This window comes from Pituophis catenifer, unplaced genomic scaffold, assembly GCF_029215685.1.
Source record: "Pituophis catenifer annectens isolate HBS135680 unplaced genomic scaffold, rPitCat1.0.hap2 SCAF_1, whole genome shotgun sequence".
Lineage (NCBI taxonomy): Eukaryota > Metazoa > Chordata > Lepidosauria > Squamata > Colubridae > Pituophis > Pituophis catenifer.
This window is the reverse complement of record NW_027256881.1, coordinates 276,479,476-276,506,458: the sequence shown is the minus strand read 5'-3', so window position 1 is coordinate 276,506,458 and position 26,983 is coordinate 276,479,476. Positions and strand designations below refer to the sequence as shown.

The 26,983-nt window shown below is 38.3% G+C and overlaps 1 protein-coding gene across 1 annotated transcript in view; it reads right to left on the bottom strand.

Moving 5' to 3' along the window:
* The window catches only part of CSTPP1 (centriolar satellite-associated tubulin polyglutamylase complex regulator 1), a 197,440-nt gene that overhangs the window by 14,390 nt on the left and 156,067 nt on the right, over positions 1–26,983 (bottom strand). The window contains exons 4-5 of the mRNA XM_070935655.1: positions 17,336–17,420; positions 183–268 (exon numbers count right to left, since the gene is read on the bottom strand). Coding sequence (XP_070791756.1) covers positions 183–268; positions 17,336–17,420 — 171 coding nt within the window. The remainder of the gene's footprint in view (positions 1–182; positions 269–17,335; positions 17,421–26,983) is intronic.

Here is a 26,983-nt window from a genome sequence, read left to right as displayed (position 1 = left end):
ATTAATTAAAGTTATGTGTGGAATAATCCTCAGATATACAGAACAAAGCTTGACAAACAGATTTCGGACAGCACGTTTTTTATTAAGAGCAAAACTGTCTGACCAAGGTTGTTCCCAGTACTATGCTATCTGATCTGTCCGATTACATTAATCACAAATGTAATAAAGTGGAATAGACTTGCCTGAGTAGTAAAACTGGATCTGGAAGGCAAACAGGAAGTCTGAAAAAGACATCAAACAGTCCACAGCATCATCCATTAAAACAATCCTGGAATCAAGAAGGAGAGAGCTCAGCAACAGCCAATGTGATGTACAGCAGAGATACAGGGCATTGGAAGTGAAGCAGAAATGTTCAGGACTGATAAAAGGAATCACAGTTTGTTCCATAGCTCTCCAAATCACTCCCACAATCTGTTGTATTAAGTCCATCGAGTTTCTTATTAATGCTTTAAGACAATCAAATGATACTTTTGTTATTATGTTTTTTATTATCCCTATAAAGTACCACTAAAGGCTGACCTACAGCATATTTATTTGTTTGTTTTATTTGTTTGCTTATTTAATTAATTTAACCAACTAGCATTTTCAATGGATAGCCAGGGCTGTAACTTTCAGAAAAATGGGATTCTACAATAGCAATTCCACCCTCACCCACCCACCCCCATAACAGTCTGGTTCCCATATTCTCTGCTATTTGCAAGTTCCAAGCCCTCTTCAAAGACAGTCCTTTGTATGGTGCATTGCAATAGTCCACAGGGTCTGGAATTCCATGCACAACTAAGTTTCACTGTCATTTTGATGACATCTCATCCCAAACTAACAGATGACTTCTACCAGCGGTTTTATATATATGTTAAATAACGCAAGGGAGTGAACTGAATCCTGTAGCATCCCACAGTGGACAGCCAAGAGCTTGCCCATCCCACTCACCTTCCATGACAACCAACTGGAAGCACCCACAAGTAGGAATAGAACCATTGCAAGATGGTGCATTGTACTCTCAGACATTCAGGTGGCCCAGAAAGATGCCTTGATCAATAGCATTAAATACTGCCAGATGTCCTATAGAACAAGGACATCTCCTTATCACTCCCCCCATTCATGCTCAAATGCAGCAGAGAGATCAGTGCTGTTTCTGCCTTCTTGATTCTTGAAGTCTAACCCCCCACAAGTCTTCTCTCTTGCCCAGACAAATCCTAAACTGCACCCATCATTGTGTGAAAAAATCCACTTACATTATTTTTCCTTTCTCCTCCTTTCTGCTACAGCTTAAGATTTGCTTCCCAAACCTGCTCTGTATGATTCCCAAATACTGCAGATATTTACCATACAATAAATAAATCTGCAGCTACTGATCAATTTTCTCCAACACACTTCATATATCTATTCCTAAAATGAAATGCATTCATAAAAGCAATCTAAAGTCTTAAAAACTAGATTGTCAAGAAGACTACAGTGATAGCAATAACACTTATATACTGCTTTACAGCCCTCTCTAAGTGGTTTACAGAGTCAGCTTATTGCCCCCAACAATTTGGGTCCTCATTTTACCCACCTTGGGAGGATGGAAGGCTGAGTCAAGCTTGAGCCTGGTGAAATTTGAACTGCCAAATTGCAGGCAGCCAGCAGTCAGCAGAAGTAGCCTGCAGTACTGCACTCTAACCACTGTGCCACCATGGCTCATATCCTTATGAGCAGAGAATAACCATCTGTATTTCCTATTGCTTGTGGGTTACTCTAATAAAATAACTTCATTTAAAAGTGAACTAAATCCTGAAGAGACAAATGAGAAAATACTTGTTTTCTTGCTTTTGGAAAAGAAGCAATAGTCTAATATAAAGGATAAAACTAAAATAAGATTACAACCACAGATATCTCCTCTGTGCTGTTTTAACCTTGGATGAACACAGTTAATGCTAATAGGAAGAACAAAACTTTACTGTCTTAATTTATATTGCTATTCCAACAGCATTAAATCTATAAAACCTTATAAAAGCAAAGCCTGGGATACTCTTACAAAAACTTGACAGAACAGTCGGATGATAAAGCAGCAATTATGGGGAGGAAGAAATTGCTATGCCATTAATTTGCCAGCATCGGAAAAGAAAGGCATTACTTAGATACCATGTTAATGTCTCTGTTTGGGTTGTCCAATTGTTTCTCTTTCTTCCTTAAACTCCTTGACCCAAACCCAACTTTTTCCAAGATTTAGTCTCTGAATTGATACTATAATATTGCAATGTAACCAAGTTTTAGGTATGCTAACTAAATCACTTGTCTACTCTTTCTTTCCTATGTTCACTTGCCTGGCTGTTCCTTAGTTTTTTTTTCTCCCATAGCTAATCATTGAGAGTTAGCTATGCAACTCTGAATGAGCTACACCATAATGCTGTGATAAATAATACTCAAAATATTTTCATTTTTCATTTTATTAAATTTGTGTACCGCCCTACTCCCGAAGGACTCAGGGCGGTGAACAGCCATAAAATAAAACATATAGATACAAAATTTAAAATAGAGATAAAACTAATTAAATAAATTTGGCTGAGACATTTTAAAACCCCAATAAATTAAAACCAAATTTAAAATTCCATTTAAAAAGAGGAAAAGTTTAGGTCAGGCCAGCTTGATGGAATAAAAACGTCTTAAGCGCGCGACGGAAGGTACGCAGATCCGGAATCCTCCGTATCTCCGGGGGGAGCTCGTTCCAGATCGTAGGTGCCCCCACAGAGAAGGCTCTCCCCCTGGGGGCCGCCAGTCGACATTGTTTGGCCGACGGCACCCGGAGAAGCCCCTCTCTATGGGAGCGTACTGGTCGGTGGGAGGCTATTGGTGGCAGCAGGCAGTCCCGTAAATAGCCAGGTCCTAAGCCATGGAGCGCTCTGAAGGTGATAACCAAGACCTTGAAGCGCACGCGGAAGACCACCGGGAGCCAGTGCAGCTCGCGCAGGAGAGGCGTTACATGGGAGCGCCACGTCGCTCCCATCACCACCCGCGCGGCCGCACTCTGCGCCAGTTGGAGCCTCCGAGTGCTCCTCAAGGGGAGCCCCATGTAGAGAGCGTTACAATAGTCCAGACGGGAGGTGACAAGGGCATGAGTGACCGTGCATAACGAGTCCCGATCCAGAAAGGGACGCAACTGGCGAATCAGGCGGACCTGATGAAAAATCCTCCCAGTCACGGCCGTCAAGTGCTCTTCTAAAGACAGCCGTGAATCCAGGAGGACACCCAAGTTGCGAATCCTCTCTGTGGGGGCCAATGCTTCGCCCCCAATAGTCAGCGATGGCACCAGCTGACTATATCGGGACGTCGGAAACCACAGCCACTCGGTCTTGGATGGGTTGAGCCTGAGCCTGTTTCTCCCCATCCAGATCCGTACGGCCTCCAGGCACCGGGACATCACTTCAAGGGCATCGTTGGGGTGGTCTGGGGTGGAGATGTACAGCTGGGTGTCATCAGCGTACTGATGGTACTCCACCCCGAAACCACGGATGATCTCGCCCAGCGGCTTCACATAAATGTTGAACAGAAGGGGCGAGAGGACCGATCCTTGTGGCACCCCACATATAAGGGGCCTCGGGGTCGACCTCTGCGCCCCTGTCAACACAGACTGCGACCGGTCGGAGAGAAAGGAAGAGAACCACCGTAATACGGTGCCTCCCACCCCCAACTCTTCCAACCAAAATATGCATGCTCCTAGTGTTTATTGGTCATGTGACACAATTGTACATCATTAATAGATATACACTGTGTATTTCAGTCTCAGACGTCTTAAAAACCAAAAATAATTTATCTTTTTGTATTAAAAACTGTTTCTAGAATATAAAGCATAGAACCAGTGATATAAACGAAGGCTCTTGTCCTTTTAGAATAGATATTTTTCTTCTGATTCATCAAGCAATATGTTTAAAAGATGTTATAATTTTCTGCAAAGTAAACCCAATGTAGTTTAATACATTGCACTGTATTCAGATTCCCTTCATAAGTTCGAACAATATGCTGGCTTTTCCCCAAGTATTGTATTTGCAGACTATTATCCTATAATATGTAATATTGGGGTCCCTCACATGAGCCTCTAAGGGCAAAATGATTGGCTGTTTTTCTGTAACCGCAGTTCTTCAAATGGATCTGTGCATGGCCCTTCATTTAGGAAGATTTTAAAGCTGAGCTTTGTAATGGGACTTCATCCACTCCAGCCCATGGCCTCACCAAGTAATGCAAAGTACTTGGAACCAACTTGAAAGGAGTAAAATATGAGGTTACTCAAGAAGGACTTGAAAAACCGCAATTACAATTACAAGTAAACAATTTATAATTCTTTGTAGTTTCTACGCATTCCATACATGTATAACAGTAAGTTCAGAAACTGACAAATTTACATCCTTGCCACCTGGACATTCCTCACTTATTAAGAGAGCAGCTTTCTTGCCAAATATTGAATAAGTCCCCACCTAAACGAACTGGGAAACAAGACCCTAAAACAATAGCAACCCAGTTGCTGAGATTTCTGTACCTTTTTATATTTTCTTTCAATAAATCTTGTTAAAAGAAACTCTGGGAAAATCTTGATTTTTGTTAAAGTGGGCTTGGCAATAGAGAATACTGCAGTTTACATACAGCACAAGGTTAACAAACATCGAGACAATGAAGCATCTGCTGCATATCATCTGCGAGAAGGAAGTCAGAAGAATTATGACCTGAACCAGATGGAAATCAGTCACTGCCTTTGGCAGGAAACAGGCATCTGGTAAGAAGTTTGTCTCTAACTTGGATGACGTTAGATCAGTGTGAAAAGTACAAGGGTTCATTGATGCTATTGAAAGAAGAAACACTTTTAACAGTAAACAACATTAAAACAATAGTTGTCATGATTTCAATTATTACAAAGTTGAACTAGTTTAAAACTCAAATGAGGTAAAATAATCAAAATCCAAGAATGAAGTTTGAACCTCTGAACCAGAGATACAGGTTCTTTAAAGCTCAGCCAAATCTGTGGAAAATTTCTGAGCAGGAAAATGAAAAGCAGAAATTGTTATAATGTATACTGAAAGAAGATAAACTCTGTGTTTTAGGAACAATAAAAGTTGTAAAAGGACATAGAGTAGCTGAATGGCTTTCCATGGAAAGGTAAGATAACCATCTCAAAAGCAACTAAGATAATCTTATAAGAACAGTTGCAATCTTCCTAGAGACATCCGTTTTCCTTGTGTGTCAGGTATTAAATAACTATGAAGTGAGACTCTAGGCTATTAGATACAGAATCTGAACACCGTCTCCCAAGAGGAAGTCATTGTGAAGGGAGAGAGGGTGAAAACATTTGTTTGCCATCTGAAGGAAACTGGTGAACCAGATGTCATAAAGATGCACTGAGGTTGGCAATAGTTTGGTGAGCCAAAAACTAAGGATGGGAAGCACAGAGGTGAACTCCCATTTACAATTTTGTGAAAAAGTATTTGCATCTTCCAGGATTTTCTGAGTTTTATATATCTGCAAAAAATATTGTCAGATTTTCATACCGACCTACTGTTATATAAAGAGTATATAAAAACCCACCAAAATTTAGTGCTTATTTTACTTAGTTATTCCATAGATAACCATTCAATAAATGATGAGCCAGTGTAAAAAAAAAAGTTACTCCTATCTTCAGCTCAATATTTAAGATGGACGTGGCTCAGCATTGCCCAGCGTAAATCTCATACACTTTGGCCCCTCATCCCAGAGAAGTTGCTACAATACAGATACTATATCCCTAGCATGCCTCACTTAAAAGAGCGACTGAAGACTGTATCAGTGCTTATTAGTCTGGATAACATTACAAAACTATCTCTGAGGCTCCACTGGCCTATAGCTGCAGGTCCTGAAATGCAAAAGATATCGGCTAGCTGTGAATCTTCCCAAGAGTTATAATTTTGTCAAAACTCTCCAAGAGACCATCATAAAATCATGCAAGACATCATGAAGTAACAAGGGGTAGAAATTGGATTTCAACTTAAGACCCTTCATTTAATGACCGTAATTATGATTGCGCTGAAAACAGTGATGACCAGTCCTTGCACTTACAACCATTGCAGCATCAATGTGGACACAATTTGGGCACTTGCCAACTAGTATGTATTAACAATGGTTGCAGCATCCCAGAGTCATGTGATCACCATTTGTGAACTCCCCAGGGCCTTCTGACAAGCAAAGTCAATAAGGGAAGACAGATGGGTCAATAATCTTGTCCTGATGGGTTTGTTCTCCTATGTTGTGCCATGTGTTTATGGCCATCAGGACAAGATTCAGCAATCCATCTGCATTTAAAAGACAAAGGACACTCTTTTGAAGTCAGCCAAGTCCACATTTTGGACAGCGAGTACTGCTGGTTTGAAGGTGGGGTCAAAGAGGCCATCCATGTCAAAATTTAACAGCTCTCTCTCGACAGAGGGGAAAGGATGTGACATCATCTATTTCCAGTCTACAACACACTCCTTTCAGCAGTTCCAAGAAGGCTCCACACCCATTTGCACTACTCAGGTGACCCGGAGGACACAGATAAAATTCCAGATGGCCTTAACAACTGACTAAATGAATGCAAATGACCAGCTGTCTGCAAGGAGTATAAATCCTTCCATTCCTCACCATCCATTCAGAGCTGAAGAAGCTTCCTGGATGAGAAGTGAAACATCTTCAAAGAAAAACAAGAAAGTCCAGTTGCCTCTTGAAAAAAGGGATTCACTGAGTTCATACAGAAATCTAAATCTTGGAGACCAGAGGAGATGAGACAGATGGCTGAATCAAGATTGGAAAGGATAAACCCTATGAGAAACTTAGATATACTGAAAACTGAATTTTTTTGATCCAATTGAGTTATATAATTACTGGAGCCTTGGTAGTACAGTGGACTAAAGCAGACTGTTATTAACATCTGCTGCTTGCAATTACTGCAAGTTCAAATCTCACCAGGCTCAAGGTTGACTCAGCCTTCCATCCTTTCAAAGGTAGGTAAAATGAGGACCCAGATTGTAGGGGCAATAAGCTGACTTTGTATAAATATACAAAAGTATGAAGGCTATTGCTTAACGCACTGTAAGCCACCCTGAGTCTCCGGAGAAGGGCGGCATATAAATTAAAGCAAAAAACAAACAAACAAACAAAAAACCCCAGTCATTTACTTGATACTTGATTGGAACATAATTTTCATTAAGAATTTTGATTACAATAATAAATATTAATACAAATTAAACTTACAGAAAGAGAAGAAAATAGAAAAAAATCACAAAAGTGTGGGAAACAAAGAAAGAGCATAAGAAAGAAAAAGAAAAGAAATAAATAAGGATGTGACTTCCAACCGTCAACACAAGAAATATAAATAAATTTACTAACCGACATCTCTTCATCCCATATCCCATCCCTTTTCTATAGGCAAATTCATAAAGCTTTTTGATCCTGGTGTTATTCAAAAGTAAAGGGTTTGCCAGAACTTTGCAAAAAAAATAAGAAAGTCTTATGTAACTAATAGGTCCCAAAGCCTGGAAAAGTATGGAAACTGCTGAATTATATTATAAACAAAACTTAGTGTATTTGCCTAAATAAACAGTTCTGATGTTCTCATGGCCAAAATATAATCAATGTCTGTGATTACCGTTAGACTGAATCCTAAGTTTCATGAAGATCCTTGCTTTATTGAACATGATTTGGAATCACAGTATCTTTAAACTCCTGAGAATCTTCATTGGCTTTGGACTAGAACAGTTAATAGAAGTAGCTTGAGAAAACTAAGTAGCGGTGGGGGACGTATCTGCAAGAGAAGCTTCCCTCCCTGCCACTCAGAGCAGCTCAGTTCAGTGAGGCAGATTCAAGCATGCAGAGCAGCTTGAATTAATTACCGCGAAGAAGAAAGGATAAGGCTAAGAGGGTCCCCAGGAGAAAAGCTACTATTTAATACAAAACTCTTTGAAGATGTCAAACTGCTTCTGTTTTATTTATTATGTCCCAGAAGCCTCCTCCTGGTGCTGTCTGCCAGCAGCTCCAGTTCTTATTCTCATTACTAACCACATTACAGAGGTGGTCAACGGCCACAGCAAAGATATGGTTTTGAAGCTGGCACACAGAGCTTCTTCCATCTCCCAGGCAATAAAATATAGCCATTGGCATCTTCAAGCCCTGGAAACGCTAAAAGCCCTTGGCTGAATTCTGTATCACATTTTTTTAATAAAGCAAGAAGCATCAATGAGAGACATGGGAGTTTTTACGAATATTTCTATTTCTAGAATAATGGAAAGGCAAAGGGCATAGAATGCACAGAGAACTTTTCTATATATTGACCTCAATGACAAATTGTCAGGTTTTGGCAATGGAATAGGTATAAGTCTACTTTACCTCACAATTCTAAAAGAGCTGTAAAATATTAACGGAGAAGTAAAATTTGGTGCAATTAAGTGACAACAAATTAAGTTATACAAGAAAATTGTTCTGTCCTGAAAAAGTACAATACTCAGTTGGAAACTTCTCAAGAGTTTGTGATCTAATTGCTCAAGAGGATTTGCCGAGGATTGTTATTTGTAGGAGAAGGAATGGCAGAACTTGAGATGGAGTAAAAAGAGAGATCAGCCTAGAATTGTTAGCCACAAGCGAACAAAGTCCTAAGCAAACACCTAACCAGCTGTTGATCATTAGTTGAGAAGATTCCTGTGCACAGGCTTTTAGCAATAAATCTGATTAATTGCACTTTCACGTATGAAGCTTTGTCTTTCATGCCTGACATATTTCCCCAAATGACTGTATAAGTGGAGTAGCAATGCAGTACTGCACTGCCTTGTTTATGGATCTCCTAAAGTACTGTGCTGGGGGAAAATCTTAGTGCAGGAGCTCAACTAAAATGTATGATCCTAATTTAGAGCAAAATCCCCCTGAAGAGAAATGAGAAGGTATGAGCTCTTCAATATAGGGGTGTCTCAGATAGTAAGAAAGTAAATCCTTCCTTAGCATATTTTAATAATTCATTTCCTAAAAAGAATGAAAATTAAAATTTTCATTTCATCTTTAGGTGGATTCAATGATATATATTATTGAGCATGATTGTTTAACCAGCTTGTTCTCTTACGGTAGTAAAACCTAGTTTGCATTTTGTTATCTTCTGCACTGCAATCCTACACACTGAATGCTTTTGCTGAAAGTCAAAGCAAACTGTACAGTATCTATTGTATTCCCATGGTCAATTAAGCTACAGTGGTTACTCTACCAAAAATGGAGAATGTATATTTTGGGTAAGATTTTATCTTGATAAACTCATGCCAAGCAATGCATTTTTCCCTTAATGCTCACAAACCAACAGTTTAAGGTTGGATTACTGCAATGCCCTCTACATGGGGCTACCCTTGGGGTGCACCCGGAGGTTCCAGCTGATCCAGAATGCGGCCGCAAGAGTTGTTACGGGAGCTTCCCGTTACTCCTGTGTAACACCTCTCCTATGCGAGTTGCACTGGCTGCCAGTTGCCCTTCAGATCCGCTTCAAGGTGCTGGTTCTCATCTATATAGCCCTACATGGCATGGGCCTGGGGTACTTGCAGGACCACCTCCTACTGGCCTCCCACCGCCCTGTGCGGTCACATAGGGCTGCCCTCCTCCGGGTGCCATCGGCCAGACAATGTCGCTGGTGACCCCCAGGATGAGGGCATTCTCGGTGGCGACACCGACCCTCTGGAATGGGCTACCCATTGAGCTCCGGACGGCCCCTGACCTCCGCACTTTCCGCACCGACCTGAAGACATGGCTGTTTCAGCAATTTCCCTGATCTGCTACGAGATTTTATTCTGTTTGGGGTTTTATATTGGCTGTTTTTAGGATTTCTTATTGTTACATGTTTTTATTCTGTGTGCCGCCCCGAGTCCTACGGGAGAAGGGCGGCATATAAATTTAATAAATAAATAAATAAATAAATAAATAATTTCCTCCAGCATTTTGACAAGTATCAATGGAAGCCCAATAGTTCTTTATTCCCAGACCCTGAAATCTGTATGGAACAGGGTAAAGGAACATAGATGCAACTGTGTTATTGAAGCTTTAAGTGTAGGCAATGTATATTAAGAAGGGACAGAGCTTTGATTACAGTCACAGGCACCTAATTGTTTTGACATACTCCTCCTGTGGGTACCTGTGCCCATATCCTCTTTTTGAAATTAGGACAGTGACTGGCTCAAAGTCACCCAGCTGGATTTCATTCCTAAGGCAGGCCTAGAACTCACAGTCTCCTGGTTTCTAGGCTAGCACCTTCATCACCACACCAAACTGGCTCTCATGTGTTCATGGGCAACTAAGACCCAATCCCTCTCCCTCTCTTTAGTATTTTCAACCTCAAGGGACTTTGTCCCAAAGTTTCCACTGCTTTTATATCTTTAATCAGTTCTTCTGTACTGACTAGGATTAGATCTATGATGAACAATATCAAATGTGGAACAAAAATTATGGTTCAGAATTTCATTTTCATAAACCTCTATTAAATTATAGTCCACTTCTCCCTTAGTAAGCTGCTGAAGTAAATGAACACTTACACATGAAAAAGTGTGCTCTTCTACCTTTCTGTTGTCTTTCCTCTTTTTCCTCTTATTCAATCTCTTTCCTTTGTTTGTTTGTTATTAATACATAGCAACAGCTCCTAGAAGAGCTAGCTGCATTACAGAATCATCTCAGTCTGCAGTTTCAAGGATACAAAAAATATGGTGACTTATAAAGTATGTATATAAAAATCATAGTCCCTGGTGGGTTGTGGTTTCTAGTGTGTGCTGCCACTGAATTTATAACCCCCTCAAAAATCAACGAAAATCCTGTCATAGGACTTTTTAAAAAAAGCATATGATGAACACAGTATGCATACAAAGAAGAAATTGCTTGAAAAAAATGATTCCTCAAATTAATCTTTTTTCCAGCTGGTGAAGTTTATAGGTGATCAGTCAAGATGAAATAGAACCTTTGATAGAAAAGTAGACAAGCACATAAGAATATCAAATGGTACAGATGAAGAAAAGCAGGGCAAGACAGCTTCAGACTAAGGCAATATCAAAGAACTTATTTTACTAGCATAATTGACAAAAGCAAAGCTCTCAACCTGGGAAGAGCAAAGGCAGTGATATCATCTCCACCTGAGTCTGGGTGCCTCAGAGACACAGATCTCAGTTTTCTCTCACACCTGGCATTCCAAAATCCTTAAATCTCCTGTCTCCAAGTAAGCGCACACCCACACAAGCATAAAAACAGAAAGGCTGCCCCCTCAACAAAGCTTAATATTTAGAAAAGGTTTGCAAGTTATTTTTTAAAAAGCAGCCATACATCCAAGTTTTTAATTTGGACTTGTAGTCAGGTTCATGGAAGTCATTAGCCAACTAGCTGTACCCGGCCACGCGTTGCTGTGGCCCAGTCTGGTGCTTCCGCTGGGCTAAAAGAGCGAGGCTAAGTTCCAAACTCTCCACGAACATTTGGTGGGCGTGGCCAACTCGACATCACTCATTTTCATCAGTCATATGACAGCCCCCGAGCCACGCCTACGCAGCTGGTGATTAGGGCAGAGAACCAGTTGCTAAAAAACAATGGGAACCACAAAATCCTCCCTCTCTGTCTCCCCCTCTCTCTTTGTATCTCTCTATGTCTCTCTCTCTCCCCCATCTGTATCTCTCTATGTCTCTCTCTCTCCCCCTCTGTATCTCTCTATGTGTCTCTCTCTCCCCCTTTCTCTGTATCTCTGTCTCTCTCTCTTCCCCCCCCTCTCTGTATCTCTCGGTCTCTCTCTCTCTCTCTCCCCTGTATCTCTCTATGTCTCTCTTCTCTCCCCCCTCTGTATCTCTCTATGTCTCTTTCTCTCCCCCCTCTGTATTTCTCTATGTGTCTCTCTCTCCCCCTCTCTCTGTATCTCTCTATGTCTCTCTCCCCCCCTCTGAATCTATGTCTCTCTCTCTCCCCCCTCTGTATCTCTCTATGTCTCTCTCTCTCCCCCTCTCTCTGTATCTCTATGTTTCTCTCTCCCACCCTCTCTCTCTGTATCTCTGTATGTGTGTCTCTCTCTCCCCCCCACCCCCGTCTCTCTGTATTTCTCTATGTATCTCTCTCCCTCTCTCTCTGTTTATCTCTGTCTCTGGCCCGGCCTCTTCTGCATCCCCCGCCATCGCCCTTACCTTTTCAGGCCAGGCCTTCGCAGCTCTCCGCACCACAGCATGTTATGTTAACAATATATTTGTTGTTACTCTCCTACCTATCTTAAGCTAGAGCCCATTACTTTAATTTACAACTATTTATATTTTATAGAATTATGAATTTCTATATCTAAGTTTCTATCGCTATGTTTGTAGCACTATATTTTTCTTATCTGGTTTTGAGCTCTTTAAATCTTTCCAATCAAATCCAATCAATCTTTAATACAGGTAGTCCTTAATTTACAACCACAACTGAAACCAAAATCTACGTTGCTAAGTGAGAAATTTCTTAAGTGAGTTTTGCCCCATTTTACCACTTTTTTTGTTGCCACGTTTGTTAAGTGAATCATAGCAGTTGTTAAATTAGTAACTGTTGTTAAGTGAATCTGGTTTCTCCATTTATTTATTATTTATTTATTATTTATTTTTATATGCCGCCCTTCTCCAGAGATTCAGGACGGCTTACAATGTGCTCAGCAATAGCCTTCATCCTTTTGTATATTTATACAAAGTCAGCTTATTGCCCCCACAAACCGGGTCCTCATTTTACCCACCTTAGAAAGGATGGAAGGCTGAGTCGACCTTGAGTCGACATTGACTTTGCTTGTCAGAAGGTTGCAAAAAGTGATGACATGACCCAGGAACAGTGCAACCATCATAAATGTAAGTCAGTTGTCAAGCAGCTGAATGTAAATCACATAACCATGGGGATGCTGCAATGGTCATAAGCATGAAAAATGGTAATAAGTCACTTTTTTCAGTACTTTTTTTTTTTTTTTTAAATTTGATTTATATGCCGCCCTTCTCCGGAGACTCAGGGCGGCTTACAATGCGTTAAGCAATACTGTTGTAATTTCGAATGGTCAGTAAGTGAATTGTTGCAAGTCGAGGACTACCTGAGTCTTCTGTATCTGGACTGCTGATATTTTTTTGTTGATATATTTTGGAATTATACCTAGTGAAAAATTTGTGATTTAATTTTCAAAATTCATGTGGTAAAATGTTCATTTTTTTTCATGGCATTGCCAACATTTGTTACTAAGTGATTTATCTATCCTGGAAATTATTGATGGAGTGACATTTCATAACCAGTCTGCTTTTCCCCAAAATTCCCTTCATCTGTGCTTCCTATAAGTATTCAGGTATATATGTGCAAATGCCCATTTTTAGATATTTCATTCAGTAAAAACACAACTGCAGCTGTGGTGTAGTATGTTTCCTCAGAGAACAGAGCAACAATTTTTACAGCATTTTTAAACATGTAAATGTATGTGCTATCTGAGTCTTCTGTATCTGGACTGCTGATATTTTTTTGTTGATATATTTTGGAATTATACCTAGTGAAAAATTTGTGATTTATTTTTCAAAATTCATGTGATAAAATGTTGGTGTGTTGGTTTTACATCCAGCAGGTGGCGCTGTTTTTCAATGTTTTTCAATGTTTGTCAATGTCTTTCAATGTCTTCCAATGTTTTTCATATTTTTACCTGTCACAGGTGACATGTATATAATATAGGTATATAAAAACACGCCCATAGTCTAATGTAACGTTGTGTCAAAATTTGAAAGCAATCAGTGAAGAACTTTTGGAGATGTGCGGTTATGTACAAACGGACATTTACATTTTTATTTATATAGATTTTGCAATTATTGGTGGCAATTCTTCTTTATTCCTCCCTACAAATAGTTTCTGAAAGAGACTGCTATTAATCTCATTTGGCAGAGCTAGGCTGAAAAATAAGTGATCCCCATTTTAAATTGACTTGATCTGTTAGAACATTTTATATGCCAATTCTTAAGAATCTACTAAATAGCTCTTGCTTAAATCAGTCATACGGATATAAACAACATGTGAATTTTTAAAAGATATATTAAGATGCTAAAAGATTGTGAAAAAGTTGTCATTTTCTCCAAATTCATTGTGAGAATCAAAAGGTGCGCCCTTTTGCTGTACATCTATGTCTTTACCACATTTTAAAAAGCAGGTTTCAAACATGATTTGTGGAGATTTGTATTTCAATGGAGATTTACTATGAGTTGTCCATAACAAAAGTGTCAAAGACTAAAAGACCCCCTAAGAGGTAGCTGGAGCTTTATGTATTCTGTTTCATACTGCCAAATATTAACCACCCAAGGCATAAAACATAAATCTACAGTTATGAATCCATAAGCCAATTATCACAGCAGAAACATTAAAAAAATGAAATAAAATTTAAAATAATCATTGCTGGCCTAATACAATCATCTTATGTTCATAAAGAATGTAATGTATCCCTTACTGGCAAGTTATACTAAAGGATCCTGAAGGAACCTAGGAGCCAAGCCATATCGGTTAAAAACAGCCCTCTGAACTGTACGCACAAACCTATTGAGAATTTAAGAAGCGTTGCAATATAACTGGCAACAAGTAGCTCTCAATTGCTAGCGTGAGGATTCCTCCATTTTGTATCTATTGTGATTTTTGAGTTGTCTCAAATATTCCCATATAAGGTACACTGGGATAGTCTAGCCAGATAGTGATGAAATTATCCTCCGAGCAGGATTCCAACTGGTGTGCTTAAAGAAGGATCTCACTCTTCATTTCCAAATCTAGCAGTAGCTGTCAGTTCAGGGTGACCCGAAGATCACAGACCTGCTTCCTTGGTGGAGAGAGTCCCCAACCAAGAAATAAATCCAGAGCAGACAGAATGCCAGATTTCTGTATAAACAGCAATTTTGGGCCTGAACTTCAGCCGGTTTTGTATCAGTCTCTTATAACCTCTAGAGCAGGGGTCTCCAATCTTGGCAACTTTAAGACTTGTGGACTTCAAGTCTTAAAGTTGCCAAGATTGGAGACCCCTGCTCTAGACAGAGTGTCACAGACTCTCCGGTCTAGCCCAAGATGAATATATTTAACTGGGTATTACCAGCATACTAATACCTCACTTCAAACTGATGGATAACCTGTCCTAGTGGTTCCATACAGGTGTTGAAAAGAGTCCCTGTCATCCCTTCAAGACAGACCAGGTCAGTAAACAAGCACCACAAGAAATATTTTGTTGACGTAAGTTATAATAATGGAATTTTAAACACAGGAAAGCATTTCTCCTTCTCTTCTCCTTATACCAGAGTCAACGAAGATGAACCTTGAGTTTCTTTCTCATGCTTTCTTATTTTTCCAATAAAGTTCATGTTTTCCTAATGGCTGTTGCTATTTGTTTAAAATGCCATCTCTGCACAAAGGATTCCCTCTTGTGCTAACCTCTCCTCCCTTGCTACCAACTGACACTGTCTGCTTGAGGAGAAAGAGATTGTAGAACAGTGCTTCTGATCCCCAAACTTTGCAGACAGTCCAGAAAGTTACCACTGTCAACTACTCTGTGAAAGATCAAGTACAACCAGCAGGAGTGCAATTCAGATCTTGCTGAAGGTTGTCTACCAAAGCAACCCAAGATACTTATGTCCCATATCCTGACTGAACTCCGAGTCTGTCATATAATTTACTTTTTCTATGACGTTCTGTAGCTGAAACCTCACCATTTTGTTAACACCCTTCTCTGGAAATAGAAGGCTAGAAACAAAATGTAGCCAGATTTAGGGGAGATCTCTTCAACAATGCCTGCTTGACTGCCTCTTTTACGGCACTTAGTATAACCAACTCTCCTAGATAGTCATTACCATTTACCGATCTAGTCACTCAATCCCTGTTCCCCAGTGAAAGGATCCAAAAGGAGCATACATTTAAGTCGGATAAAGAAGGCCTAGAGAGCCCTTCTTTATCAGACTTCATGAGCCAAAATGAATTTTGTATCACTGAACAAGACTTTGCTCCAGTAACAATTTCAGACACTGGTCAGGCATAGAAAAAACAAGAATTTGAATGACTTTATCAGCAAAACACTATGTAGATTGGCAGATCTTCCTTCCTATCTCTACCCAGTAGGAGCAGGCCATCTTAACTACCAGTAGCACTGCTGAACAACAAACCAATGACACCATAAGACAAATAGTGGTATTTCACCGAATAAGCTCTTATCCACAGTTTTTGTACAAGTAGTGTGTGATTTATTGCTAGTGTTTCATCTCCAAGAACCAAACAAAGCATCATAAAATTTGCAAACTGAGAATTGTTGCTGCCAGACAATCACTTCAAGAGCTCTTTTAACTCCTCAGTAAAACCAAGCATTTGATGAAACACTTTGCAAGTTCCTGGGAAATCCCAAAGCACCTGGTAGAATCTGCTCATTAGTCATTTGAGGTTTTGGTCCTTGGAGACAAACAAACAAAACAAGAATCTTCAAGAATCTAATGCAATCACAGAAATCCTAGCTTTAGAGTTGTTTTAGTGTGTTCTATTAGTAGAGATGGCTTCATCAACAAATCATTAAGAGTGAGGAAGATGTCAATTACTTTTCAGGCAACTATATTAGTCTGGTTTCTATGTGGGTTTAGAACTAAGCTAGATATTCTTTAGATATTTTGGTCAGCAAATGAATCAAGAACTGTATGTCTTTCTCATGTATCATAACAGCTCTTGCTCCTGAAAAAAACCAGATCAGTAAGTATTGATGTATTGATGAATTGCAGGATTTGTGGAAATATGAGCTACAATTCTAAAAATATAGTAAAAAATCCTGTGAGAAACATCTTTCTAAATACAGATGTTGCAGCCATGGTATTAATTTTCATTTTTAAACTGGAATACTGAAAGTTACCATATTTAATTGGCAACAGATAGCAAAGCAACCTGTTCCAGTAATACAGATAATTTAGAATTGCTGAGTACTATCAACATATCGTTGCCAATAATGTTACATGAATACATCCAAGTAGAGCAGCGAGGTCAAAGCTCAACTTGAAGCTCTTTTAGGATAGGATAGGATAATTTTATTTCTATACCGCCCCTCTCCCAAAGGACTCGGGGCGGTGTACAGCCAGGTAAAAACACAATACAAATATCACAATTTAAATTTAAAAATTATTAAAAGTATTACATTCAAGGCCAATTAGCTAAAAAACCCAAAAATTTAAGAATTCCGAAAACTCAATTATGAAGCTAGCCCTGCCTGTCGGAAGAGCAGGGTCTTAAGAGCACAGCGGAAAACTCAGAGGTTTTACCTTTACTATTGGAATATGAACTGGTCATTGGCACTAAAATATAATCAAAGCAGTAATTATGCATAAAGGCTCACCTTGCTGCTTTCTGAGTAAGCTCTACAGGAAAGTCAGGGCAAAGCAGTTGCAGTAAGCAGTGGTACTCCTTGGCGGTCAGCAAGTCTGCAACAGAAAGCAAAAGCATTAAATGTGAGGTGAATAGTCTCCCCAGCATTGAGGCTGGATCATGGACTTCTTCATTTATTTTTAGGATATAGGTAGTCTTTGATTAATGACCACAATTGGGATTGGCAACTTGTTTGTTAAATAAAGTAATCATTAAATGGGGAATCATGTGACTGCACCTGTGCTTATGATTTTACTTTAGCTTTCTTGTTTCTCCACTCCCCTGTCCTTTGAACTGCTCATCCCAGTCCTGGAATAATTAGCAAGGAGTGGATTGTTATATTTACATTCATTGAAGAGAAAGGGATAACAAGAGAGAAAACAGATGCACAATGGAAAATACACATCAAAAGGAATGTGCTGGTACAAGCAGCCCCAAACATGTGGACGCTCCAACACTGGAGTTTTTAAAGAAGAGACTGCTTGAGCAGGGGGTTCCACTTTCAACTCTGTTATTCTGTTAACCTGTGTTTGGAGCTGGGTCCTGTGAACACACTAGGCAAACTGCCAGTATATATCTCATTATGTGCTTGCTTACTTTTTTGTAAGCAGAAGAAAAGAAAAAAAACCCAGCTCAGGCACAGGAGAGATTGCCTAAATCACTTTAGACAATCTCTCTTGGGCCTGACCTGTTTTGGTTTTGTTCGTTTGCTTGTTTTTTGTTTTCCCCTTCATACAGCAGAGAGATTGAAGAAGGGAGCACATGAGAGCACATTTGCCTAGTGTGCTTCCGACTCTCAACCCTTGTGGTTGCGGATGCTAGTGCATTCTTTTTGATGTATATTCCCCATTGTGTGCCTACTTATCCTCTTGTAAATCCCTTCCTCTCCAAGCTCTCCTCTCTACAAGAGAAGGAAAAAGGGAAAAAAGGGTCAGACACAGAACAAGTGAACCAATTGTTTTAGCTATCATGTGACTAAGGTATGCTGTGAAGGTTGTAAATGTGTGACTTGGCTGCATAGTTATTATTATTTTTTGCAGTATCATAACTTCGAGCAGTTGTTACATGAGGCAATCAATAGGTGAGGCCTACCTGTACTTCATATTAAGACAGTATGTGGCAACATTTCATTCTTTTTAAAATTTATCTTATATATGTTAATAGGGAAGTCAAAATATCGCTAAAGACAGGGTGAATTATATGGGATGTGAAACATTCAGGAATTGGGAAAATTGTTAAGCCTATGATATTAAACTTCTTGATTCAGAGATGAATAATTAGGCAGAAAAATCATTCAATCCTACTTTAATTGTAGTTCAGGACATATAAGATTAGTCCACGGTACAGAGTAATTGTCAGATTTAGCAAGGTAATGTATTTGAGTGCTTTGATCACTTAACAAAAGCAGTATGTATAGTGACTATTTTAGTAAAATCTATTGTCAGGAACTGCAGGAAACAGGCTCTATGCGTACTACGTTTCAAACACTTCTTTGTACACAGGATCATATTTAGTTTTTACAAAATCTCCAGCTTTTTGTGGCATAATATTTGCTTCCTTTATAGCCTCTCCTCTTCTGCCTTCAATCAAACATTCCAAAGTCTGCTTTTTAGTCAAATCTTTTCTCCTGACATCACAACATTCTACAGTATGCCCAAATTATTGAAACTTCTGCTAAAAGAACTGTGTAAGGGCATTGATACAAACTTTGGTTTGTTTTAAACAAATACTCAACACAGAGAGTAAGGAATTAATCCTGCACATACTTTTATGAGAATAAACCTTATTAAACATAATGGGGCTTCTGAAGAAATATATGATATAAATAGAATAATATAATTAGGAATTTTGTTTCAAAAGAAAATATATGACTCAAAAAATAATTGGATGGGGGGAACTTTGAGATTTTTACATACAGAAAACACACAAATTACTCCTTCTACACAGCAACAATTCCTTTGAGAAGGGCAATTCAAATTTAAAATTTAGGGAGGAAAAGTACTGGTGCCATTTTCCCACTTCATTGTTAACCTGTAAACCCAGTAATGCTTCTTGGTAAACTCTTATATAAATGCCTGTTTTCCTGAGCAGCCAAGAAGTTCAGTGTCAACTTGAATTAAATCCTAGATACGTATGCACACATTCATAAGCATGCATACAGAGATCTAATTTGTCTTGTTGAAAAAGATATTCCCTGCTTAAAAAAAAAGCTATCATAAGTAATCTACACATGTTTTCATGTAATACCTAGCTTGGTCCAAAACACTCCTTTAAAACAAAGTAGTTTCAATCTGTTAAAAAAAATCACTGGTATGGGAACATTCATTACCACATGTTTGTAAAACCATCCAAGCAACATCTGGCAGCATTAGGAAAGGCAAACAAGATCTAAGGACATATATGAAGAAGTATGGCGATTAAACCCACAAACATTATTACTTTGGCATCTAGTAAGGCAGCTGGATGGCTTCTTGGAATTGTGTGTGCAAAACTGATCAATGTATTAAAGAAAGGCAAAGAGACAAGATCCAAAATACACAAAGTAGCCAACCAAATGAATCATCTCTTAAGAGTCCTGCTTTGTAAAAGATTGGCAAAGAAAAGCCTCTGTGGTTTTTAAGGGAAGAAGACCAAAGAGGTGAAGCTCAAGAGCGTTTATGGGATGGAAAGAGAATGGAAAGATACTTATCTCAAAAAACCATGCATGATTGTAAGTTCCCAGTCCAAAAGGTTTGTGGACTGAAGTTAAAGAGAGGGGTGGCTGAACAGCAATAATTTTGACAAATTTCTATATGCAGAAGGATGTAAAGAATGGAAGAAAAGCCAGTAGTAAAACTAGAGCCAAGTACAGGAAGGGAGCGAAGCCAAAGGGCACTAAATGGAAGGCTATAGTTAAAGCTAATTTGCTCAGTTACTTGTTATCCCTCTATTGAGCATTTACTTTTCTGCTCCAATATTTAATTAATGCAGCTAGAATCAAAAGAGACCCCTGCATGTTCTCAAACTAAGTACTGGCATGCATTTACAAAGCTACAGCTTTCTTCTCCTGATTGCAGCCCATTGTGCCTCATACAATGAAGCTACAGAGAATTCTTTGGGGTTTGGAGAATTCTTTGACGTTTAAGGGTGGTTAAATGATCACACTAGAAAAAGGGATCCTGGAAAGCTACTGTGCATAAATCTGGGATCCTTGCCTGTATTTCAATTGGGTATCATCGTAGACATTTGATATTTTACAATGTTTAAACAAATTAGACTCAGTTTGAATACTCATGAGTTTCCAGCTTCTGTTTCTGCATATTTAATTGTACCCATATGTAGGCAGAATTTAAGCTCAATTTTTCCCATGCTAGTGTTCCTCCAGATACATTAGAATTCAGATATCATAATCTTCTACTAATGATGAAAAAACCATGCTTGTTGAGGATTATAGGAACTGAAATCCCACATGTTTCTAGAGCATCTAGTTGGAGAAAGACACTCTAGTCTAGTGTTTAAATAAGAGGTAGAATATATTCAGGGATGCTGGTAACATTCTTTTTCCCCTTTATTTTTCCTGTATTTTTTTATGTGCAGAAGATAGAACCAGGTACAGATGTGGTATTTCTCTTTTATTCCATTTCTTCTTCTCAGATTTTTTACTCCAAACTTCTGCACTGAATTTTAAGAAACATATTCAGAGTTCTGGCTGCACAAAGGAACCAAGACTATAAAACCTGACACCATTTCAACAGGGTCAAGGCAAAACAAATATGGCTGAGGAAAAAAATTACAAAAACAGGTGTGATTCTTCAGTAGTATACCCTTAAGGCAGCTTTATGTATTCTGTGTTGAACATTAATTATTGGAAATTGATTCTTTATCAAAGTATTTTATTTTGTTACTGATATCTTTTGTATTTTTATTTTCAGTGTTTATTTTAAATCTAGAGAGTACAGCCCTTTTTTGTCAGGAAAATGTACAGCAATTGACTGTTGGGGAGTACAAAACATGTGTATGCATGTACAAAATATGCACAAAATATGCGCAACATGCAATGCTATTGTATGAAATAGCAAATTCTGTAAACGGAGTATGCAAAAGTAAATCAGCAAGTAGACATGTGGTGAGGACTTTTTTCATGCCAAAGAAATAGCATCATATTAGTGATGTTCCTTAATCTAAGAGGAGAAAGGCGTGCACCTGGCATTTACTTGGAGATTCTCAGTTGTGATATGATGCACAAGAAGGAACACCACAACACGAGTAATAAGAGGGAACAGGTAGCAGGAAGGAAACATACTCATCTCACTAAGCCAGCTATTGCAAATCAATTCCAAATGGACAAGGGGAAATGTCCAGTATGGATGATGGCCACATGTTTTTCTTATTCTTTTGTACTGTTTCTTATCAGCCCATTTAGTGTCTGCCTGCATATTTCCACAGAGAGTAAAGAAACTGTGTTTGGGCTGAATTCATAGAATAGGTATACAGTTTTTGCATTGAGGTTTAAGGAACAATAAAAGTTTTGGTGGGTCTACAGAAATTTTCCAAGCTAATTATATGCAGAATCTTGTGAAGTTCTTCTGTTAGGATTCTGGCTCCAAACCAGCTGATTTTATATCCCTATTCTACTCTAAAGTGAAGTTTCTAAATTATATGTATCAAACACAAGCCAGTTCCACCTGAATTCATTATTGAAGCACAACTAATAAGTCAGCACATTTTGTAAAGCCAAGTGGCATTCTCTGTGCATAAAAAACAGGGAAATGTGATAAATCACTTAACTATATATTATGAGCCACTATGGAAATCATAACCACAGCAGGAAAGTTTTACCCTGTTACATTTTACAACAAAGAAAAGCTTACTATACTGTACTTGTAAAACATTTTACTATGTGAACATCCTAGAATAAAGACATCATTGTTCATTTACTTTTTTTAAATTGGACTAAGTGCAAGGTAAAAAGATTCAGGAGTTCCAAAACAGGAAGATGGCCAGATGTTTTCCTTAAATTTGAAGACCATGTCTGAAAATCTATTATCTAACCTATAATGATGTAAGCAGTATCACTTCACCATACTTATTTTTGATGATAAATGACTTCGTACATATTATCTATTAACAGAACTCAAGGTTGAATTCGTAACTTGAGGCAGTCTTATACTGAATACCAAGTACTCTTAATATCTGCTATTCTGTCTTTATGAACAAGAATACTTATTTCTAGCTAAAAACCATCAATTTTATAGTTTTAGATTTATATATTTATGGATCTATTTTAATTTATAGATAGATAAATTCATAATTCCTATTACTTTTGATCATTTGGACTTGATGAAAGCTAAATTGAAAGAAATAATGCAGTAACAGTAAAATAGTAAAATCATTAATTCATCTACAAATATACTATACCAAATGCATAAGGTGACCGCTGAATAAAAATAATCCTTTTTAAAGCTTCCAGTATTCATTTTACTGGTAACATAGATGGAACATTTATGAAGCTTGGTCAGTGAAAATCTGTTTCTCTGTAATTTTCTATCATCTATCTATCTATCTATCTATCTATCTATCTATCTATCTATCTATCTATCTATCTATCTATCCATCCATCCATCCATCCATCCATCCAATCAACTCAAGGCACCAAACATACCTAACTCTCCTGCCTCCTGCCTTTTTTTCTATAACAACCTTGGAGGTTGGTTGGATTGAGAGAGTAACTAACACAAAGTCAGGTGGCTGGCTTTCATGCCTAAGGCAGGATTAGAATAGAGTACCCTGCTTTCTAGAACAGTATCTTAACATTCAATCAATCAATCAATCAATCAATCAGAATAGAGCTGGGTGGGACCTTGGAGGTTTTCTAGTCCAACTCCTTGGTCAAGCAGGAGATCCTATACAATTTGAGACAAATGGCTGTCCAGTCTCTTCTTAAAAACCTCCAGTGATGAAGCACCCACAACTTTTGAAGGCAAACTGTTCCATGGGTTAAATGTTCTCACTATTAGGAAGTTTATCCTTAATTCCAGGCTGCTTCTCTCCTTGATCAGTTTCCATGCATTGTTTCTTGTCTTGCCTTCTGGTGCTTTGGAAGATAAGTTGACCCCCTCTTCTTTGTGGCAGCCCCTCAAATACTGGAATACTCCTATTGGTTGGTTGGCTTTCAACCAGGCTAATACTTCTTTACTCATAATCAAGTGGTCTAAACTGGCAATCCCTTTTCACATTGCAAGAGCATAAACAGTCTTTTAAGTAAACTTCTGATTGAGTACTTTAACTATCTAAGATAGAGTCCAAATCAGCATATGGTAGGAGACCCATTTCTAATGGTTTCAAATGCCTATCAAAATCTGAGTTGTAGTCCAAATCCTCTCTTTCATAATAAAAGTGACCAAAGAAACAAAAAACCCCATTCTGCATGGAATTTTGCAAGCAAATGTAATTAGATGAGATACACTGAAGGCACAACTGTTTTAGTGAAGTTTTGAAGTCTTGTGTGATTTTACTGCCTTTTATTCCTTTTTCTAAGTGTACTGGTATATATGCATGTGCATAGAACTTTTAGATTTTCCCAATCCCTTGATTGGTACCAAACTATCTCAATACTTTTCATGGAAAATTCAAATAACTGGAAAATGGCAAATATTGTTCCTCTTCTCAAAAAGAGGGGGGAAAGTCAATCAAGCCAATCAGCTTCAGATTTATATTGGGCAAAATTTTAAAATAGACTATTAAACAGAATTTGCTAACATTTAGAAAAGGATTCATTGCTTGTCAGAAGCTAGCATGGGTTATCAAAAATCAGTCAAGAATCAACCAACTGCCACATTTTATTAAAAAGCATAAACTTTTATGAGTTACATTTAGCTTTATCAGATGGATGGTATGGCTAACTGATGTAAGATTTAAGTGAGGTGGTTACCTTTTTCCCTTGCATTCCCCCAATTCAATTTAAATCTTATATGACTAATCACTCCATGCATTTGGTGAAGTGAACTTGATTTGACTGGTTTGAAAAAGGACTACCAAATATTGCTAATATAAAGCATAATTTTTTCATAATTCATTGGGTGCTCTCAATCTACTTTTAAGGCTTGTATGGAAAGCACATTGCATTTTGGGTCACATTTAGGAAGTGGTCAACTTGTTTTCACTGAAAACTGAAGGGCTACCAAAAGATGTTGTGGATTTCTGCCATACTAGAGATTGGATTAGGTATTTTCAAAGCCATATATTGTATGGTTCTTTATAGTAGAAGATATATAAACGTTTGATCTCTTTATAGCATGGTATTTGACATTACAGCATACATGCCAATTATAGAGATGATAGTACTGATAAATAGCTCTGAAAATAAAAATTATTTTTGTTAATAGTAGAAGGACTAAAATAGAATTCCATGAAGTAAATCTAGGTGAATGGTTTTAGAAACTAAGAATTTAAGGAAGTTTGTTAACCCCTTCAAAATTCACTTAACTATATACCAGACATTTTAAAAAATGTAGACATTTTATTTCTTTGATTAATCTTATTGGACATACATATCCATCAAGAAGAAAGTTACAGCTAACTGCCATTACCTTCAAGAGGATGGAGACTACATTTATATATGTTCTCTTTTACCTTAAAGAGTGTTGTCAACTTAGAACTATTAAGGAACAATCAAAAACTATTCATGGCATGCTTTTTATTCTGCCGTCTCTCTTCTTTCTTCATTTATATATACATTCAATCAACCCAATGCTGTGTCATATCTTACATCGCTTCCTAGTTTGTCTATTGGTAGCTGCAGATACCAACTATAAAATCCCTTTTATTCCCATGTCCCCACTACAATCCCTAGAGAACTATCAAAATTTTGCCATGCCCAGAAGTATCAAGAAATACCATTGTGTGGTGGTACAATGGTTAGAATACAGTATTGCAGACTAACTCTGGCCACAGCCAGGAGTTCGATCCTGACCAGCTCAAGGTTGACTCAGCCTTCCATCTTTCCGAGGTTAGTAAAATGAGGACCCAGATTGTTGGGGGCAATATGCTGACATTTGTAAACTACTCAGAGAGTGCTGTAAGCACTATGGAGCGGTATATACAGAGCCTTGGTGGTGCAGCTAAGTGCTGTTATGTAGCACTTAGCTGCCAGCTGCCTGCAATTAGTGCAAGTTCAAATCTCACCAGGCTCAAGGTTGACTCAGCCTTCCATCCTTCCGAGGTAGGTAAATTGAGGACCCGGATTGTGGGGGCAATAAGCTGACTTTGTAGAAACACTGTTTATGGGGGGGCCAAAAGCCCTAATAAGCAGGTATATACAAAAGAATGAAGGCTATTGCTATAAGTGCATTGTAATCTGCCCTGAGTCTTTGGAGAAGGGCGGCATATAAATTGAACTAATAAATAAATAATAAATAAATAAGTCTAAGTGATATTGCTAGCATTTTCTGTGCTACATCATCCAAAATACGATTATTACTGTCCCTGAGCAATGTCTACCATTTGCTGTGATTACTGCTTTCCAGTTAATTACAATGACATCACTGAAGGCCCAGTTCTAAAAAAACCCAATCTATTGAAATTGCCAAGAGCTGCTCGGAATAAACAAGAGTCATTGGGTACATGACCGCACAGATTCTTCCTGTCTCTAGGATACTCAGGCCACAGGCCAGGCCACAATCAAGTCAACAGTCCTCATGGCTGTTCCACAAGGAGGGCAATGGCAGGACACAGAAAAATACTATCACAATAAATAGAACTTTCTTGTAATCCATCTGTACCACAAATTACCATTTTAAATGCTTTATCTTTAAAAGGCCATACTGTGATCCATGTAAGAGCCAGCCAGAATGATTGCATACTACTCAAGCCTTCAGTACCACCCATGAGCTCCAAGAATCTGTTCTCCACTTCACTCTTCACTGGAAGAGTGAAGTGGAGAACAGAGATTTCCTTATAGTATTTAAAAACAGTATTCATTTTCCCATCATGAAGCACAGATTGTTCAACTCAACCACAGAAGTGGCTGCTTGAACAAAAGGTCAAAAGAAAACCAGCACATCTAAATTGCAGTCTTCTATGCAGACCTCTAAATTATGATTCTTCCCCCCCCCCCATATTGGCCTCTGAACTTTGGAAGATCTACCACAACCTCAGTGTCTCTATGATACATGCTCTGAAGAAACTACATCATAAAGACAAATGCAATTAACAAAGTGGCATTTGTTAATTTTAAAATGAAGCAGAAAAACAATAACTAAGGTGTGATTTCATTTCATGTCTGGCTTTGCACAGAAGTTACCTTGGCCATCTTAATAAATCTATTGTATATGAACTGGTAATGGGAGCTCATCCGTAGCTTTAATCAGCAATATCAGGAAAATAAATATTTAAAACCCACATGATGCAGGTATTATCAGATTATGACTCTACCAAATATGACGTGTTACCTAATCCCATCAGGAAAAGATGCCTATGTCATGAATCTACCAGATTTATCATATTGCTGAATCTTTGCTAGTCCTAAAATTAGTGATGAAAATAACTCTCCACTTGATTGTATTGACCTGATTAGATTGAAAATGTATGTTTTATGCACTTTTTCAATAAAGAAAGCTCTAATAAAGTTTTGTTTTTGTTG